General features: G+C 61.6%; 1 protein-coding gene across 2 annotated transcripts in view; it reads left to right on the top strand.

Moving 5' to 3' along the window:
- Window positions 1-13,592, top strand: part of MGLL (monoglyceride lipase) — an 89,501-nt gene extending 75,909 nt beyond the window's left edge. For both annotated transcript variants that reach the window (XM_027523747.1, XM_027523746.1), the window contains exons 6-8: window positions 1,778-1,867; window positions 9,564-9,779; window positions 11,461-13,592. In XM_027523747.1, the coding sequence (XP_027379548.1) occupies window positions 1,778-1,867; window positions 9,564-9,779; window positions 11,461-11,586 (432 nt within the window). In that variant the 3' untranslated portion in view covers window positions 11,587-13,592. The remainder of the gene's footprint in view (window positions 1-1,777; window positions 1,868-9,563; window positions 9,780-11,460) is intronic.
- Window positions 13,593-19,587: the final 5,995 nt, after the last annotated feature.

The raw sequence follows: 19,587 nt of genomic DNA, 5'->3' as shown, positions 1-19,587 counted from the left end.
GGTCCCATCACACGCGGCTCCTGGGGGTCCAGCTGTGACGGGGACACGCTCAGAGTCAGCCCACAGCCCCTGCGTCCCCGGGGAGCCGAGGCGGGTCGTTAACAGCAGCAGGAAGCTTCGGAGCCGCTCAGCAGACTCTGGGCCCCACCTTACATTTCCCCCATGACTCCCTCAGGCCACTGTCATTGGAGGTGCGCGCCCCGAAAGCCCACCCCCGTGGGGCGGGGCCAGTGAGGGCGGGGTGCCGGGGTGTCCCGTCTCTGCGCCTGGAGCACTTGACCTCCGTGTTTCCGCCTCGCTCACACTCTGGCCTTTGGAGGCACAGATCTCAGCTCCTGGGGTCAGGCTCGCAGAGGAGCCCCCGATCCAGGAGCCCACAGACCGTCCTGTCTGCTCAGAAGCAGCCAGCCCCTTCCCTCTTGGAATTCGAGCCCTCCCCGGCGTGTACTCATCCCTGGGGCTGGCCCACCCCCACCCTGACCCCTGACCCTGCTGGATGGGTCCTATCCAGCCCATGATGCTTCAACGGGTGCGGGAGACTCAAGGCCTGATGTGGGTTGGATCCAGGTTGGATCCTGGGTGTTTGGGGCTGGGTGGGCAAACGCCCGGCACATGGAGGCCGCCAGTCCACACGTGAGGATGGACCCGAGCGTGGGGTTGTGGTGAGGTCAGAGGTCGCCCCTGTGGGTCCCCAGCCGTTTGGGACCCAGCTGTGCGCAAGGTCATGAGGCTCCTGATGGCCAAAGAGGAGCGGTTTTGGGGGGCGGAGGTGCTGGGGGGACAGCAGGCGAGCGCAGGCCTCTCGGTCACTGGGAACGAGGGCGGCCGCACCCCAGGCCTCTGTCCACCCCGTCCAGCCGGCCGCGGGCAGTGGTGCTGAGCCTGTGTCCTCGTCTCTTAAATGATGGTCAGCCCTTCCCTCAGGGCGTTCGTGTCAAGATCCAAGACGGGAGTCCCTGGGACCATGCCGACACCCCGCGGTCACTGGGTGCCAAGGGGCAGACCCCCCGTTGGCCCTGTGACGGCCGCACGGACCCGGCACTCACCACCCCCCACTTTCCGAGCGAGTTTAATCTTAGCATTTCACAGCTCGCCTTGGAAATAGCATCTCTCCTCCCTGGGTGTCTGCAGAAACGGAAACGGCCCGCCCCACCAGCAGACGCGTGAGAGCTGGTTGACGCGTCTCCTCGATAAACACCAGCTCTGGGGGGTTGGGGGTGGGGGCGGCCTGGACCTCAGTCCGGATCACGTTGGAGCAGCGTGTATTAAGCGCCTACTGCGAGGTGGCGCCTTGGCACACAGCAACCCCGTGGGCAGCTGAGAGACAGGCCGGCAGCGTGCAGCCCCTGTGCACGTGAACGCCGGGAGCCAGGCCCGTGCCCCTGCCCGGCCTGGCGGCAGTTTCTGCCCCAAGACAGTCAGCGGTGCCTTCTGATCAGGGCGCGTCCTGCCTCAGCTCGGGTGCCTGGGTGCTTCTCCTCCCACAGAGAATTCGAGATCACTGCCCGGAGTGGTCCGGGGAGGCGGCCGCACACGTCAGGAGCAGCAAGGGAGCAGATGGCCGCTGCCATCCCCGCCCGGCCGCCCCCAACCAACCCGAAAACCAGGCCCGGGAGGCCGTCTGCGCGGGCGAGCAGGGGTCCTTGGCTGCCCGGCCGGGATCAGGCCCGGCTGACGCCCCGTCCGGGTGTCCCTCTCCTGAGTGGCCTGGAGGCAGCCCGAGGGGTGGCCGGGCCGGGGTCCCACGGTGCTAAGCGTAGCTTCCCCTCGTGTCCAGGTCTTCGCTGCGAAAGTTCTGAACCTCGTCCTGCCAAACATGTCCCTGGGCCGGATCGACTCCAGTGTGCTCTCGAGGAATAAGACGGAGGTGAGTCTTTCTGAGGAGCTGGGGACAACTGGGGCTGGTCGGGGGAGCCGGCCACAGCCCAGGCCTGGGGGGAGTCCGGGCGTTGGCCTCGCCGCGGCTGTCTGCCGCCATTCCCCCGAGGCTCTGCCTCAGGTGGCAGCACGTGGAGCCATGTGAGGGCCGTCTGGCTTCAGGGTCTGGAGGGAGGGGTGGGCAGTGGTTCTCTGAGCTGTGCCCACGTGTGCAGAGCACCTGACCAGGTGGAGCTGTGTGTGTGCGCCAGCCAGGTCTCATGAGCTTGTGAGGAACAGCAACCCAGTTTAGAATGACTTCAGCAGAGAGAGGGGTTTGTTGGTGAAGGTAGTGGAAGGCTTCAGGCACAGCTGGATCCAGGGACTCGGAGTCTTAGTCAGCACCATGTCTCTTAGCCCCTACCTCGTGTGTCCCCTGGTGTGGCCTTATTCCCAGCCAGACTTCCCCGAGTGGAGGCGAAGCTGGCCACCAGCAGCTTTACATGAGCAGCCAGTGGAGGCAGCACAGCCCCTTCCAACAGCAGCTCTGAACCGTGTACCTCAGACTGGGACTCGAACCCAGCCAAAACCCTGCTGGGGACTTAATCACGTGACTGGGACGCGAACCCAGCCAAAAGCCATAGTACCTGGTTTCAGGACCTCGTGAAGCTCAGGTTCTTGATGTCTCATCACAGAAAGAATTCAGGGGGAGACACAGTGATAGGTAAGAAGTGGATCTATCCAGATACAGAGAGAAGCAGCCTCCACAGGCAGAGTGTGGGCCATCGCAGAGGGCGAGTGCGGCCTCGAAATGTGGCCTGGTTAGATTTTATAGGCTGGGTCGTTTCATATGCTCATGAGTGGGAGAGCTGTTCCAGCTATTTTGGGGAAGGGGTGGCGATGTCAACCCCTCCTTGGTCTTTCACCAGGCTGCCCTGGTGCCTCAGAAAGTAAAGCATCTGCCTCCAGTGCGGGAGACCCGGGTTCGATCCCCAGGTCGGGACGATCCCCTGGAGGAGGAAATGGCACCCCACTCCAGTATTCTTGCCTGGAGAATCCCATGGACGGAGAAGCCTGGTAGGCTATAGTCCATGGGGTCACAAAGAGTCAGAAACGACTGAGCGACTTCACTCCACTTTGGTCTTTTACCAGTGGAGCTGTCGTGGCGCCTCTGGGTGTCATTTCCCTTATGGGTTGAGGATTGAGGTCTAGTCTTGTGTGCATCTTGCTCCCATTTGATTCTCATCAGTTTGTGTTGTGGCCTTGGGCTACGTCACTCTTTCAGAAGCTGTGCCCTATCCCAGGGCTGGTTCTTACCCCTGCACAGTTGGTTATTTGTCCTGGAGAGGGGGCGGCGTCACCCTGCCCAAGCTCGCGGCCTGAGAACGGAGGAGGACAGCTCTGCTGTGGGCCGGGGCGGGCAGCGTGCGGCCAGGCTGGAGGGTGCACCGAGGGTGCCGGTCAGGCTGGCGCCTGTGGCCACGGGTCAGGCCGGCGCCCTTGTCCACGGGTCCCTGTGGAGGCCAGGGTGGTCCGTGAAGGTGCTGGTCAGGGCACCATGCCCCCACCCCTCTGGTGAAGGGCCAGTGCCTCGTCCCCAGCCTGTGAGGATGGGCCCTCGAGCTCCGGGCCAGGTGGCTGTCTCATCCTCACCCACCCACGGCGGCCCATGTCCCAGGGGCAGACAGACGCTCTCCAGGTGCCAGAGCCTGCCCGAGGTCGCCTGCCTGAGAGCTCTGTCTCGGGGGCAGGACCGCACAGGCTCACGGCTGGTGAACAGGCGGCGCCCTGGACAACGGGAGCATAACGCCGAGTCGTCTCCTGCCTCAGTTTCCCGTCTTTCGTCAGGACGCTGAGCCAGGAAGTCGTGGCTGCCGGTCGGCCCTGGCTTCCTTGGGGTCTGGCATCATGATGGAATGTGGCCTCCTGGCCCTCTGAGCCACTCAGCTGGATGGGAGTCATCCCAGACGTGCAGGCAGGGATGTTCAGGCCACGGTTCCAGCTCCCCGGCCTTGAGGCACTGTTGCTGAGTCAGGCTTGTGCAGGTCTCCAGAGGGAGCCAGTCCACCCAGTCATCCACACCCCATTTGAATTAGAATTTAATTTTTAAAAGCAGTCCCTCCCAAACCCCCATCTTGGAGCCACATTTGACCCACCAGAGTCGAGAATATTTGAGTAAAGAAAGAAGACGTTCATTCCAAGAGGCAGACCTGTGTGGTGAGCAGCACAGCATTAGAGCGTCCCGACAGGAGCGGGGCCGATGTTAACCCATTTCACAGATGAGGACACTGAGGCTCGGGGGATAAACCTTGCCCGAGGTTGCAAGCCGGTCGGGGCAGAGCTGCGACACTCTGATTCCACAGTCTATGCTTGGCGCGCCCTTCCAGCTGGGGTTTACGAGCACAGAGCTCCTGACTTGTACTTCCTGGTCCACGTGGCGCGCGTGGCGGGCGGGGGTGCTGGGCCCAGCGCTCCACGTGCAGGGTCACTGCGAGCCGAGGCCTGTGGGCCTCCTTGTGCTGCCACAGCCAAAGGATGACTGTTTCAAATGTGCAGTTTCCCGTGAAACCACCGATTTCTGCAGCAGCCTCTTCACACTGTTCAGGGCTTCTCAAGGCAAGAACGCCAAGAGGGCTTGCCATTCCCTTCTCCAATAGACACTTGGTCAGAACTCTCCACCATGACCCGTCCGTCTTGGGTGGCCCCACACGGCATGGCTCGTAGTTTCACTGAGTTAAACAAGGCTGTGGTCCATGTGATCAATTTGGTTAGTTTTCTGTGACCGTGGTTTTCATTCTCTCTGCCCTCTGATGGAGACATGTAAGAGGCTTGTGCAGGCTTCCCGATGGGAGGGACTGGCTGTGGAGGAATCTGGCTCTTGCTCTGATGGGTGGGCCCTTGCTCAGTAACTCTTTAATCCAGCCGTCTGCTGACTGGTGGGGCTGCACTCCCAGTCCTGGAGTCCACAGGCCCTGATTTCCTCCAGGAGGACTTCTGTGAACACACCACTCCTCCAGCACTGCTGCTGCCAGTGACCCTGACGCCGACCCCGCGGCAGGCCACTGCCAACCCACGCCTCTGCCAGAGACCCCACAGGCAAGTCTGGCTCCGTCTCTTCTGGGAATCACTGCTTCTTCTTCCTGGGTTCTGGCACGCACAGAGAGAACTCCAGAAAAACATCCACTTTTGCTTCATTGACTATCCTAAAGCCTTGGACTGTGTCAATCACAGTTAACTGTGGATAATTCTTCAAGAGATGGGAATACCAGACCACCTTACCCGCCTCCCTAGAAACATGTGTGCAGGTCAAGAAGCAACAGTTAGAACTGGACATGGAAGAACGAACTGGTTCAAAATTGAGAAAGGAGTGCATCAAGGCTGGATAGTATCACCCTGATTATTTAACTTCTGTGCAGAGTACATCATGTGAAATGCCGGGCTGGATGAAGCACAAGCTGGAATTACTGGGAGAAATACCAATAACCTCAGATATGCAGATGACACCACCCTTTTGGCAGAAAGTGAAAAAGAACTAAAGAGCCTCTTGATGAAAGTGAAAGAGGAATGAAAAAGCTGGCATAAAACTAAACATTCAAAAAATGAAGATCACGGCATCCGGTTCCATCACTTCATGGCAAATAGATGGGGAAACAATGGAAACAGTGAGAGACTTTATTTTTGGGCTCCAAAATCACTGCAAAATCACTCCCAAATCATCACAAGCCATGAAATTAAAAGACACTTGCTCCTTGGAAGAAAAGCTATGACCAACCTAGACAGCATATTAAAAAGCAGAGACATTGCTTTACCAACCAAGGTGTGTATAGTCAAAGGTGTGGTTTTTAGTAGCCATGTATGAATGTCAGAGTTGGACTATAAAGAAAGCTGAGTGCCGAAGAATTGATGCTTTTGAACTGTGGTGCTGGAGAAGACTCTTGAGAGTCCCTTGGACTGCAAGGAGATCCAACCTAAAGGAAATCAACCCTGAATATTCTTTGGAAGGACTGATGCTGAAGCTGAAGCTCCAATACTTGGGCCACCTGATGCAGAGCCAACTCATTGGAAAAGACCCCGATGCTGGCAAAGATCGAAGGTGGGAGGAGAAGGGGATGACGGAGGATGAGCTGGTTGGATGGCATCACTGACTCTATGGACATGAGTTTGAGCAAACTCTGGGAGTTGGTGATGGACAGGCAGGCCTGGCGTGCTGCAGTCATGGGGCTGCAAAGAGTCGGACACGACTGATTGACCGAACAGCAGCAACTGCAGCAGCTGTGCTGGGCAGCACGGGCTGGCGGGGGGGTGGGGGACCATGGCCCTTTGAGAGCTTAGAGTGGAAACATCCAGTTATCTCACCACCTGCAAGTAGCCGGGCCAAAGAGGAGAAAAAGATCACGAGGTGACTCCAAACACTCTTAGTTTGAAAGGAGCAGATTTCAGAGCTTCTGTCTCCTTTGTGAAATCACGAACATGTCCCCGAAGGCCTTACACCAAACGGAAGCATCTGGGTGAATGCCTCGCGGGCGGGCTTCCCTTCGCGGCCCCTCGCCGCGGCCCCGTCCACGGTCACACAGCGTCATGTGTCCACGGTGGGGCTCTCCAGAAACACTGCTCAGTCTCCCTGCCGGGCAGACGTGGAGCCTGGGCTCCGGTTGGATTAAGTAGGGAGCAGAGAGGATGAGCTCCTGCCAGCGGGTGCTGGGAGCTGCCCTTTCCACATTCTGCTGAGCTTTAAAAATAGCAGCGCCGAGGGGCGGGGGAGGGGAAACGGGCGGGGCAGACGCCTCGAGGACCAGAGTGGGCTCCTGAGGCTCGCCCTCTGTGGTAGTCTCCCCTGCAGCCCGGCAGCCCTGAGGCCCGAGGCCCAGCCCTGAGGCCCGAGGCCCGGCACTGATGGCCCGTCGGGCTTGCTGGAGCGGGACTCAGGGAGCGGCTGCAGGCTGGCGCGGACGCGGGCTCCCTGGCAGGCTCCCATCTCTGGGGTTCGCTGTGGCAGCCAGGACGGGCGGCGTGAGGCCCCCACTTGACAGCTTGGGACCCGCAGACGCACACAGGCCCTGGCGCGGGAGGAAAGGCAGGGACCCCCGTGTGGTCACAGCACCGCCCATTGTGCTGGGTCTTGCCCTGCTTCTTGCCACAGCTCCAGAACGTCCGTCTCACGAAACGTCGGCCCAGAGAGGCCAAGTCCCTTCCCCAGGGACTCGCAGCCGTTCGTAAGGGTTTGAACCTATGTCGGGCTTTGTGGTGGAGAATCCAGCTGCCACTACAGCAGACGCAGGTTCAATCCCTGGGTCAGGAAGGTCCCCGGTGGAGGAGAGGCAACCCAACCCCGCTAATCTTGCCTGGGAAACCCCACGGACAGAGGGGCCTGGCGGGCTACAGTCCTGGGGTCACAAAGTTGGACAGGACTGGAGCAACTAAACCACTCTCACCCCCAAGCTCCTGACACTACAGTCCTGGAGACAGAGCAGCCGCCCCTCAGCCTCTTCTGCGTCTGTCCTCGGATTTCGAGCCCCACCGACATTCTGAACGTTTCACCCTCGACCATGGCTTCCTCAGAATGCCGTGAGGCCCTCCCACTCAGAAAAGCCAAGGATGTTCCACACAGTTGTCCGGCCGAGGCCGCCAGCACGGGATGCAAGGAGGAGGAGCCGTGGGGCACTCCCGGTACCCACAAACCTCCGACTGCTCACGGCACGGCCCCCCCAGCCCCGCTCCAGCTCTTCCGCCGGGAGCACCCCCAGTCCCGTGCCGAGGCAGTCTCCCTTCCAGAACCCAGTCTGTGTTCTCTGTCGCTGCACCAGGACGCCCTCCAAGTGCCTCCTGGCTGGTTGGCACGCACGCTGGCCGGCCGTGTGGCGAGTTCTGGGGGGCTAAGGAGGGTCTGGCCCTGCTCCCACTCACATCTGCGGGGGACTCCGCTCCAGGCCCCCTCCCCAACTAACGTTTCCGGTGTGCCTGCGTTGAGGGTTGGGCCCCTGCTGCTGTGGCCTTCGTGGCTTCTGCCCATGCAGCCGGGAGGCCACCTGCCCGCGGCCTGGGGGGCTTGGCCACCCCGAGGCGTTGGCCTCATCACAACCAGGGCTGCAGACAGGCCCAGCCTCCCCCGCCACCCCCCCTCCCCCGCCACCCCTGTGAACCCGGCTGTCACTTCCCTGCGGGTCGGTCCTGCTTTGCGACTCATCCCCGTGCACGGCTTATCCCCACAGAAGACTTGTCTGTTTTCAGCAGCTGGGGATCTACCAGTGCCTTACAAATAAGCCTCGAGCCGCAGGAGCCTCTCTTAGCATGGACCTCTGCGCAGGGGCGACCACGGGGGCCTGGCTCAGCCGGTGCCCCTCGTAGAGGTCTGCTCGGCCCCTCCCCATCCCCGTGTTCCCCGCTCCCTGCCCCCCGCCCCCCGCGACTCTGGGGGGAACATCTCTGAGCCCCAGAGAGGCTGGTCCTTGAGGTCACCGGCTGCAGAACAGCCAGGGCCTCTGCGCTTCCCTGACAGCTCAGCTGGTAAGGATTCCACCTGCAACGCAGGAGACCCCGGTTCCATTCCTGGGTCAGGAAGATCCCCTGGAGAAAGAAAAGGCTATCCACTCCAGTATTCTTGGGCTTCCCTGGTGGCTCAGCTGGTAAAGAATCTGCCTGCAATGCAGGAGACCCTGGTTCCATTCCTGGGTTGGAAAGATCCCCTGGAGGAGGGAAAGGCTACTCACTCCAGTATTCTGACTTGGAGAATTCCATGGACTGACCGTATGGTCCATGGGGTTGCAGAGAGTGGAACATAACTGAGTGACCTTCACTTTCTGAGAAGCCAGGCAGGGTTCGTGTGCCTCTGCCCACGTTCCCTCCTGCAGGACCACAGGGTTACGGCGGCCAGGACACCCGCGTGCGCGGGTCGGGCTGACCCCTCAGAGACCCCGTGTTGCTGCTTTGTAACCCCCTGGAGGCCTGGCCACTCTGATGGTCACTGGAAGAGGGTCACGGAGATGTGGTCCCCCAGGAAGGCCTCTCTGGGGTTTTGGGTGGGTGCTGGCTGCTCAGGTGCTGCAGGCTTGGCCTTGGCAGGGGAGGTCCCCGTCCACCTCCGGCCTGGGGTACAGGACACTGAAACCCTGGTGGGTTTAGGTCTTGAGACCTCCGAAAGCAGAGGCCACTGGGATTGCGCGGGCTGCTTACCTGAGGGGAGCTTTGTCCCCTGAGCTGTTGCCCTGTGCGGGGGTGTGGGGTCTGCCCTGCCCTTATGGCCGCCCCTTCAGCCCGCCCAGCCTGCCCTTCCCCCAACACCCAGGTCTTGACCCGTCAGTGTGTACACAGGGCCAATCAGCCTGTACACAGGGCCCGTCAGCCTGTACACAGGGCCCGTCAGCCTGTACACAGGGCCCATCAGCGTGTACACAGGGCCAGTCAGGGTGTACACAGGGCCTGTCAGCTTGTACACAGGACCGGTCAGCACTTACAGAGGGCCTGTCAGCCTGTACACAGGACCAGTCAGCATGTACACAGGGCTGGTCAGCGCGTACACAGGGCCCGTCAGCCTGTACACAGGGCCCGTCAGCGCGTACACAGGGCCAGTCAGCGTGTACACAGGGTCTGTCAGCCTGTACACAGGGCCCGTCAGCCTGTACACAGGGCTGATCAGCGTGTACACAGGGCCCGTCAGCGTGTACACAGGGCGGCTCCCCAGGGTCTGACGGACATCCCTCTCCCTGCAGGTGGACATCTACAACACGGACCCCCTGGTCTGCCGGGCGGGACTCAAAGTCTGCTTCGGCAACCAGCTGCTCAACGCGGTGTCGCGGGTGGAGCGGGCGCTGCCCAAGCTGACACTGCCCTTCCTGCTGCTGCAGGGCTCTGCCGACCGCCTCTGCAACAGCAGGGGCGCCTACCTGCTCATGGAGTCAGCCAAGAGCCAGGACAAGACGCTCAAGGTGAGCAGCTGCCACCGCTCCACATCAGGAAGGGTGGGGGGCCTGCCCTTGGGAGGCGTGTCCCGGGCGCTGGTGAGGCATCAGCTGGTCGTTCACTCCCTGGGGAGCACCCGCGTGTCGGGCACAACAGGATGGCAAAGTGTCGTTCCTGGTGGGGAAGCCCCCCGAGTGTCTTCCCTCTAGACCGGGAAGCCGGCCGGCTGCAGGGATGGGGAGAGAGCGGACCCGTGGGCCGTGTCCACACGGAGTGGCAGCTGAGCCTGAAGGTGGCTCTGGGTGGTCGGTGGGGCAGACAAGCCTCAGGACACGTGCATGCGTGGCTCCCACCCCTAGCGGCTTCCCCATGGGCACAGCCGCGTGGGTGCCCGGTCTGGGGCTGCCCGCTTGGTCACGGGCACACAGGCGGTCCCTGCGGTGCCATGCCTGCTGCGGGGGCTGGGGCTGCAGCGCCGCTGTGCCCCAAGTCCTCTGCCCACCGCCCTCCTCAGCTCTGCTCTGAGGGTCAGCCTTGGCCCAGGCAGAGAGGGACTCAGATGAGCCTGGGACAGGGGTGGGCTGGAAGGAGATGGTACCTGGGGGATGCGGCCCTGGGGATCGCGAGTCCCGTTCTGACGCTCCTGAAACTGGGACAGATAACTGAAAGAGGGGGCTCAGAGGTCCGTGCTCACGGCAGCCCCGAGATGGAGGCGGGCCTGACGAGCCCAGTGGGGTCCATCCCACTGACGGAGGAACGTTACTCAGCCTCGGAAAGCGGGGGCGGGGGCGTTCTGATAGCTTCCTGCTGCCACGAGCGTGGACACACCTTGAGGAGGGCTACGCTCAGTGAAACGAGCCGCTCACCAGAGTGCAAGGCATGTGCGATTCCACCCCCAGGAAACGAGCAAAGCTGACGAAAGTCATCGCAGTAGACAGCAGGGGGGACCCGCTGTGGCCCCGCGTGGGACTCGGCGCTTTCAACTGCCAGGGCCTGGTCGCAGAGCTGAGAGCTCGTAAGCCATGTAGCTTGGCCAGAAAAAGGAATGGAAAAGAAAGCGGCTGCTGTCACCAGGGGGCAGGAAGCAGGGCAGGGAGCGGGCATGTGGCGGGGCCGGGCTTTCGGCCGTCACGAGAGCGCTGCAGAGCCACCCGGGACACCGAGCGCCCCAGCCGCACACGCAGCGGTGGCTAAGGTGGCCCGTTTCCTGTTAGGAGATTTCCGTGCAGTCAACGAGAGGCATTTGGAGATGCCTGTGGAAGTTGCCGGGAATGGCAAGGAGGTTGCTGGTTACACACGGGGCGAGTCCGGAGGAGGTCGGGCTGGAGATGTAGATTCTGAGGCGTACACCCACAGGTGGCTCCTACAGCCTGGGGCCTGGATGGGGTTCTGGGGGGCCGTGGAGGGAGGAGGCCAGAGCCCCTCATCCCGCGGCCACACCAGCCTGCAGCTCAGGGGGCCCACGTGCTGCCAGGACCACCACGTGGGCAGGCGGAGTGCGGGTCTGATGGGGAGGCTGGGGCCCTGCAGGGAGAGGAGCACAGACAGAGTGGGGGTGGCGGGGGGCACTGTGAGTAAGGACAGGACCTGCAACCGTGCAGGGGCGTCCGTCTGCAGACTACCGGCTGACCAGGCGCAGGGCAGGGGTCCTCTCTGGTGGCCTCGTCCCCTGCTATGGTCCTGACCGCCTGTCTCTCCTGGTTGCAGATTTACGAAGGTGCCTATCACATCCTCCACAAAGAGCTTCCTGAGGTGACCAGCTCTGTCTTCCGGGAGATAAACACGTGGGTCTCGCAAAGGACAGCGGTGGAGGGAATGGGGTGCCCACCCTGAGCCCCCTGGCCAGCTGCGGGGCCACTGTCGGGAAGCGGGCAGAGGAAGGGCAGGGGCTGGCTTCTCAGACGTGGCCGAGAAACACACACACACACACCCAGATTGGAGGAATCCCTAGCACAACTGACTCAGGCAGGCTTGTCACCGGTCAGGCTGTCCACCACTGGATCTGCCTTAAACGGTAGACGCTTTATGCAAAAACTGGAGGTCAGGGCACTTTCCAGAGAACTGCTGGAAGGCCTGAGGCCACACGGAGCCCTGCCCCGCCTCTCCCGCCCTGCAGGGTCCCAGGAACCCCCCCCCAACCCCAGCAATAATTGGAGGGCGCCCTCCCGCCGCCCCGCACCCTGCCTGTTCCCCTCTGGCCATGGGACGCGGGGAAGGTCCACTGTCCTGGCTGACTTGCGTGCCTGTGGGGGCCCGGAAGTGCCCGCGGGCCCACCCTGGCCCGAGTCAGCTGTGAGCCCTGGGGGCTGGACTGGGCCAGGGGGCGGGGGCCTGGGCGTGGGAAGGGGACCACCCCCCACCCCGCTCCTGGGCGCATGGGGGCGGCCGCTGCTCCCTGACGGCTCACCCGACGTTCGGAGGGCCTCTGTGCTGGACGTCTGTTCAGACGCGGAGTCTGTGGGCGGGAAGCAGGGGTCTTGACGGCGCTGGGCCGGAGCTGGTCCCAGGCGGTGCCTCGCCCGAGGCCCCAGCAGGAAGGGCGATCCGGGTCCCCGCAGCCGTCCCTTACTGGTGCCCTGCCCGCATCCCCCACCCCTTGGCCCTCCCTGCTCTGGCCAGCACGGTAATTGGGGGTCCCCGCCGCCCGGGGGTGCTTTCGCTATCTGTGTGAGCGTGGTGGGGGCGCTGCACCCTGGGAGGGGAAGGCGTGGCCCCTGGACGTGGGGCTGGGTGGGGCTCGACCCAGTCCTCCAGCGGCAGGAGCCGCTGCCCCGCTGCGCCCTGCTGTTCTGGGGAGGTCCCCCGCCTCCATTCCAGGGTCCCCTAGCGCACCCTGAGCCAGAGTGGGCCCCCCGGCGAAGGAGCCACGTGGGCTCGTGGGGGGACCGGCCAGGTCCCCACGGAGAGTGGCTTCGTTGACCTGTTCCCCTTTGGAGAAAGAAAAAGAATGTAGAAAATGCCCTGTGGGCTCTGCCCGCCGTCCTCCGGGGCCAAGGAGCCGCAGAGATGCCGCGCACCAGCCCACACCCACCCCCGCCGCGCCGTGCGTGGAAATGTCTCCACGGCGGGCCACTTCCCAAGCCGAACGCCGGGCGGGCACATGGTCCAACCAGGAGTCTTTCAACGCTTGGACTTATTTTCTTCGAAAGCTTTCAGAGATGCACATTCAGCCGCCTTCAGCGATCTGGTCAAAGAATCGCCCATATTTGAAAGATGTTCCTCGGATCTGGGACTGTTTTCTTCACGGGGTGGGCCAGGGCACGCCCTCCACGGTCAGGGTGCGGGCAGCCGTGTCTGGGGCCCCATCCTGGCAGTACCAGCGAGTGCTGAATCAGGGTCGCCCGCCATGCTGAACCCAGAGCCCCTGGGCCGTGCCCGCCTGGCCCTCGGTGGTGCAGGGGAGCTGGGTGTGCACAGGCGGCAAGGCTGGGCAGAGCACTGAGGGAAGGGCGGGCAGCCGAGCCCATGTGGACCTGTCACTCAGGCCGCCTGGGCCACGGGAGGTGGTTCTGTGCGGACCGGCTTTCCAGAAGATGCTGCCCGCGGCTGCCGGGGGTCCCGGCCCCCTGGGCCCGCTCTTGCTGGGGCTGGGGTGCTGACCCCGGCGTGCCCTTGGCCCTGGTGCTCGGAGCCCCCCGCAGGCCCCCTGTCTCCCTCGCCAACTGCTGACTCCCCCCATTGGACCACAGCGACTTCCCACACAGTTTCCTGGTTTGCTGTCATGCCCACGGCTCAGCCGCCTCCCTCCATGCCTGCTGTCAGTGGGGCCCTGTGTGTCGGGTAACAGGTAGTGCGGGACCGACACAGTTAACCCTAATAAACCATGGTTTCTGCCACCACTGCCTGCCTGTCTGTCTGATCGACCCCGGCACGCCCTGCAGAGACAGGTGGCCTCCTGGCTGACCACGCTCTGTGGGCCCCCAACTCCTGACGGGTTAGGAAGGTGCCCTGCTCCCGACCTGGGGCTGCCCCGCTGCCTCACCCACCGCAGCTCCCCCGCAGCTGAGGCAGCAATCTGCACGTCCGCCTGCAGCCCGTCGCCCGAGCCCCAAGCGTGTCCTGCAGACCATCTCCCTCCAGCCCTAGGCCCGTCCCTGCCTGCCTCCTGTCCTGTGGGGCGGCCAGGGTGAGTGTCTGGTGACTCGGACGGTGGCTCTTCCGGCCCCAACGCTCTCAAAGCCTGTCGGCCCACAGCCAGCTTTCGGGGGGCCCTCGGAGCTGTGCCCTCTATTGGGTCTTCATCAGAACGGTCTGGTCCCTGGGTCCAGGGCCAGTGTTGCCGAGGGACAGGGAGAGGCACTCTCTGGGCCGGGACCCGGCGCTGGGGTCATGGGTGCAGGCCCACTTCACGGTGGACACCCGCGCCCCCACCCAAGGCTGCCCCTCCAAGGGCCCTGGGTTTAGTGCGCTGCTGCTGCTGTTCTGAAATTCTCAACCGCCCTGCGCATCTTTCTGCCCTGAGTCCCAGGTTGTCCCGCAGTCAGTGCCCTGAAGCCCCGCGGCGGGCGGCCCGTCCCGCGTCACTCAGGTCTGCTGCTGGGGTCTGTCCTGTTCCTCGTCTGGGCGTGCTCCTCTGCCGGCTCCTCCTGTCCGTGTTGCCGTTTGTTTTCCGTTTCTTGGTTCGGTTTCTGGACCTGGGCGAGCTGGGAGTGTCCTGGGCGTCCCCTCTCCCCGGGCGCTGACAGGGGCTGTGGCGGGCAGGTGGGTGGCCCAGCCCCCGCCCTGTGTGGCTGCTGCTGGCGAGTGGGGTCTGGTCACGCGGCGGCCACTTCCAGAATCCTAGGGCCCCCGGCTGGTGCCAGCTCACTGGGGGCAGAGTTGGCCCAGGAGACTCGGCCGCGCCCACCCCCTGGCGGGGAAGCCAGGCCTGGGGTGGTGGTGCCCCCTACAGGCAGGCGGAGCTGGTCCTGGAGTGGGGGACCACTGGTGGGGGGGCGCGGCTCCCGACAGTCAGGTGCGGGGCCTGGGGGATCCTGAAGCTTGCTTTGGCAGCTAGTGTGCAGGGCTGGGGCCCAGCTGGTCCCGGGGGTGGGGGGGCGTCCGGATCTGGTCTGCTCTAGGTGGGCCAGGACTTGGGGTACAGGACTATGGTTTCCTTTTTGTAATTTTTATTTTACATGGGAACATCAGTTCAGTTCAGTTCAGTTGCTCGGTCGTGTCCGACTCTTTGCGACCCCATGAATCACAGCACGCCAGGCCTCCCTGTCCATCACCAACTCCCGGAGTTCACTCAGACTCACGTTCATCGAGTTGGTGATGCCATCCAGCCATCTCATCTTCTGTCGTCCCCTTCTCCTCCTACCCCCAATCCCTCCCAGCATCAGAGTCTTTTCCAATGAGTCAACTCTTCACATGAGATGGCCAAAGTACTGGAGTTTCAGCTTTAGCATCAATCCTTCCAAAGAAATCCCAGGGCTGATCTTCAGAATGGACTGGTTGGATCTCCTTGCAGTCCAAGGGACACTCAAGAGTCTTCTCCAACAGCACAGTTCAAAAGCATCCATTCTTCGGTGCTCAGCCTTCTTCACAGTCCAACGCTCACATCCATACATGACCACTGGAAAAACCATAGCCTTGACTAGACGGACCTTTGTTGGCAAAGTAATGTCTCTGCTTTTCAATATGCTATCTAGGTTGGTCATAACTTTCCTTCCAAGGAGTAAGTGTCTTTGAATTTCATGGCTGCAGTCACCATCTGCAGTGATTTTGGAGCCTCCAAAAATAAAGTCTGACACTGTTTCCACTGTTTCCCCATCTATTTCCCATGAAGTGGTGGAACCGGATGCCATGATCTTCGTTTTCTGAATGTTGAGCTTTAAGCCAACTTTTTCACTCTCCTCTTTAACCTTCATCAAGAGGCTTTTGAGTTCCTCTTCACGTTCTGCTGTAAGGGCGGTGTCATCTGCATATCTGAGGTTATTGATACTTCTCCCGGCAATCTTGATTCCAGCTTGTGCTTCTTCCAGCTCAGCGTTTCTCATGATGTACTCTGCATATAAGTTAAATAATATATAACAATATACAGCCTTGACGTACTCCTTTCCCAATTTGGAACCAGTCTGTTGTTCCATGTCCAGTTCTAACTGTTGCTTCATGACCTGCATACAAATTTCTCAAGAGGCAGGTCAGGTGGTCTGGTATTCCCATCTCTTTCAGAAGTTTCCACATGGGAACATAGCTTTTGCCAAAAACCTTATCAGTTCAGTTGCTCAGTTGCGTCTGACTCTGTAGTCCTTGGGGTTGCAAAGAGTTGGACATGACTGAGCAACTGAACTGAACTGATGGTGTTTTGGCTTCCCAGGCGGCGCTGGTGGTAAAGAACCCACCTGCCAGTTCAGGAGACCTGAGATGTAGGTTCGGTCCCTGGATTGGGAAGATCCCCTGGAGAAGGGCATGGCTACCCACTCCAGTCTTCTTGCCTGGGGAATCCCCTGGGCAGAGGAGTCTGGTGGGCTACAGTTCGTGGGGTCGCAGAGTCAGACACAACCGAGGCGACTTGGCGCAGCGCATAATCGATGTAGCGCTGTGCTAGCTTCAGGGGTGCAACTGAGTGATTCGGTTTCCGTCTGCAGGCGCCCTTTCTTCTTCGGCCCCTTTGCCGTGTAGGTCATCAGCGAGCACTGAGCAGCACCACACAGGTCCTTGTTGGTTGCTGTGTGTGTAGTCGTGTATCTGTGTGAACCCAAACTCCTAATTTTTCCCTGCCCTCATTCCCCATTGATAACCATGGTTTTTAAATCTGTGAGTTTGTATTCTGTAAGTCCATTTGCATCATTTTTTAAAGATTTCACATAGAAGTGATAGGTGTCTGTGTGTGACCGAGCAGTCTCCACACCCATCCGTGTTGCTGCAGACGGCACGGTGTTTGACGGCTGAGCGGTCTTCCATTGCAGAGCGCGTGTGTGCCGTGTCGTCTGCATCCACTCCTCGGCTGACGCCTCGTTTCCAGCCTTGGCTGTTGTCAGCAGTGCTGCTCTGAAGACTGACTGGGTTGCACGTTTCAAATTGTGCTTTTCTCTAGATGTGTGCCCAGGAGTGGCACTGCTGAGTCATACAGTAATTCTACGTTTGGTTTCTTAAGGAACTTCACGCTGTTCTCTGTAGTGGCTGCACCAGTTCACATTTCCACGAACAGTGGAGGTGCGTTCCCTTTTCTCGACTCTCTCTCCAGCATGTGCTATTTCTAGACTTTCTGATGAGGGCCATCCTGACAAGTGTGAGGTGATACCTCACTGCAGTTTTGACTCGCATGTCTGTTAGTGATGCTGAGCAGCTTTTCCTGTGCCTCTTGCCTGTTTGTATGTCTTCTTGGGGAAATGTCTATATAGATCCCTGCCCATTCTTTTGATTGGACTGTTTGTTGTTTTGATCCTGAGCTTTAGGAGCTGCTTGTGTGTTTTGGAGACGAATCCCTTGCCAAATTGTTTGCAAGTCTTTCCTCCCATTCTGTGGGTTGTCTGTTCCTATTATGGTTTGTTTTTCTGTGCAAAACCTTGTAAGTCCCGTTTATTTTCATTAGTCTAGGAAATGGATCCAAGAAGATACTGCTGTGATTTATGTCAAAGGGAGTTCTGCCTGTTTCCTCTAGTAGTGTTACAGTTGCCAGCTTATAGGTAGGTCTTTAATCCACTCTACGTTTGTGTTTCTGTGTGTGGTGTTAGAGAACGTTCTGATTTCTTTTACATGTAGCTGTCCAGTTTAGACTCTGGTTTCTGTGGCTGGGTGTCTCCCTCTGGTGGGCGAGGCTGGCCTAGCAGCCTCCCTGGAAGGCAGGCCCAGTGCCCGCCCAGCCCCATGGGTGGATGACGCTGCGTCCTGGCCGTCTGGTGGACAGGGCTGTGTCCACCAGGGGGGTCAGGGGGGTCTCAAGGCGGCCTGTCTGCTGCCAGCTAGGGCTGTGACCCCGCCCCGGGGTGTGTGACTGAGTCTCCCAGCTCTGGGTCTGACGGGCCCAGATCTTAGCCCAGAGGCCGTGTTCACGGGGCCAGTGTGTGTCCAGGCGAGCCCCGGCCGCCCCGTCTCTGCAGGAGACGCTCCGCGGCCAGCAGGTAAGTCCGGCCCAGGCTCCTGCCCGGCTCGGTGTGCGTGAGGTTCTGTGAGGCCATGTCAGTGTGAGTCTGTGGGTTTCTGCCTCACGCCTTCGCAGCCAGATGCTCCGGGGGCCCCGGGGTCACACCCCCACATGGGGAGCAGGGTGGGCTCCCAGCGCTCACTCCCGGGGGACGCTCTGCAGCGTCACCTCCCCCAGGCCGGGGGACTCCGCCGTCTCGCTGTGGTTCCTTCTTCATGTCGTCAGCGGCAGGTCATCTCAGGGAGGCTTTGGTTTTCTCCATCGACGGCCGGCATGCTCATGGGAGGTGGGCTCAGGCTGTCTCTACTCTGCAGCCTTGGCTGCTCTCCTGAGATGACATCTGATGCCGTTCTCGCCGTGGGGCAGGCCCCATGGGGGCCAGAGCTGGCCTTGCCCCCAGGCAGAGGCCCCCCCGCGTGGCGTGTAGACCTGAAGGACGGACGACCCACTCCTGAGTCCGATGGAGTGGGCCGCCCTTCTGCATGGCAGTCAGGACGGAGGCAGGAGAGCCGTACACTGGTCCCTGCCGCTGGCTTGGTTTACTTTGGTGTGGTGGCCTGCACTGCTTTGTGGCCCTATCTACTCTGGGAGATGGTGTGACCACTAATCCCTGTTTAGCATAAGAAACTGCTTCCCTGAGCTGTCCCCGCCCCCACGGAGACTCCTCCTGAGGGCTATTGCGTAGCCTGTGCCCCACGGTCATGGGGGCTGCTCCCAGAACCGGGTGGGGTGACACGGCTTGCCCAAGGGCAGCAGGGCAGGAAAAGCCGATGGAGCACCAGGCGAGAGCAGACGGGGTGGCGGGAGGGGCCGTCGGAGGGGCTGGGCTCTGAGGGCAGCAGCCCCCAGGACGGTGTGTGAGGAAGTGCAGCCAGCGGCTGCAACGCCAAGACCAGCCGCTGGGCGGCGCCCACGGCCCTGGCTGGAGCGTCTGGAGCCCGGGCAGACAGCCCCCGACGGGGCAGGCTGGGGGGACGGGAGGGCGGGGGCAGCCGCACCTGTCTCCCGTGCCCTCACGGCCCTGCCTGAAGCACAGGGCTTCCTGCCCGTGGACCAACGTGCCAGCTCCTGCTCCTGCCAGGGCGTACTCCTCCCGGCCGACAGGGAGGGCGGAGAGGAAAGAGGGCTTTGCGGGCCTGGCCGCAGCTGAGGGCAGGGGAGCTGGGGGAGGAGCCAGGTGTGCACCTGAGGCTCTGCGGGACGGAGACCCGGGCTGTGTCCACCCGCAGAGGCCGACACACAGGTGAGCAGGCGGGGGGAGAGGCAGGGTCCCGACAGGGGCTGAGGTGCCAGGAGAGACCCTCAGAGCCCGACCAGCAGCTGCTGCGTTGACTGAGAGGGCTCGGGGAGAGCACACAAGGGTCCGAGACCCCACAGGTGGAGAGGGCTGCGCCACGTGCCCAGCTGCGCATGTTCCGCCTTCAGGAAGAGTTCCCGCGAAGCTGTGGGCTGAGCCCACGGGTCCCGGGGACCCTTGGGATGCACACCAGCGTCGGGGGCTGGTGGCGCCACACCGCCCCGCCCCGCCCCCCCAGACGGCAAGGGCACAGTGAGCCTCAGTGGGTGGACCCCACTCCTGCAGGGGCCCCTCAGGACCCTGGGACGCACACCAGCGTTGGGGGCTGGCAGCGCCGCCCCGCACACACCGTAAGGACGGGCGCTGCGGCTCCAGCCCAGGGCCCAGCTGTCGTGGCACGGGTCGCCAATGGGACTCGCAGCCAGGCTTCCAGAAGCTTCTTCCTTCATCCCCACCTGAGGCAGCG

The sequence above is a fragment of the Bos indicus x Bos taurus genome, chromosome 22, assembly GCF_003369695.1.
Source record: "Bos indicus x Bos taurus breed Angus x Brahman F1 hybrid chromosome 22, Bos_hybrid_MaternalHap_v2.0, whole genome shotgun sequence".
NCBI lineage: Eukaryota > Metazoa > Chordata > Mammalia > Artiodactyla > Bovidae > Bos > Bos indicus x Bos taurus.
This window is presented reverse-complemented; position numbering and strand designations above follow the sequence as displayed.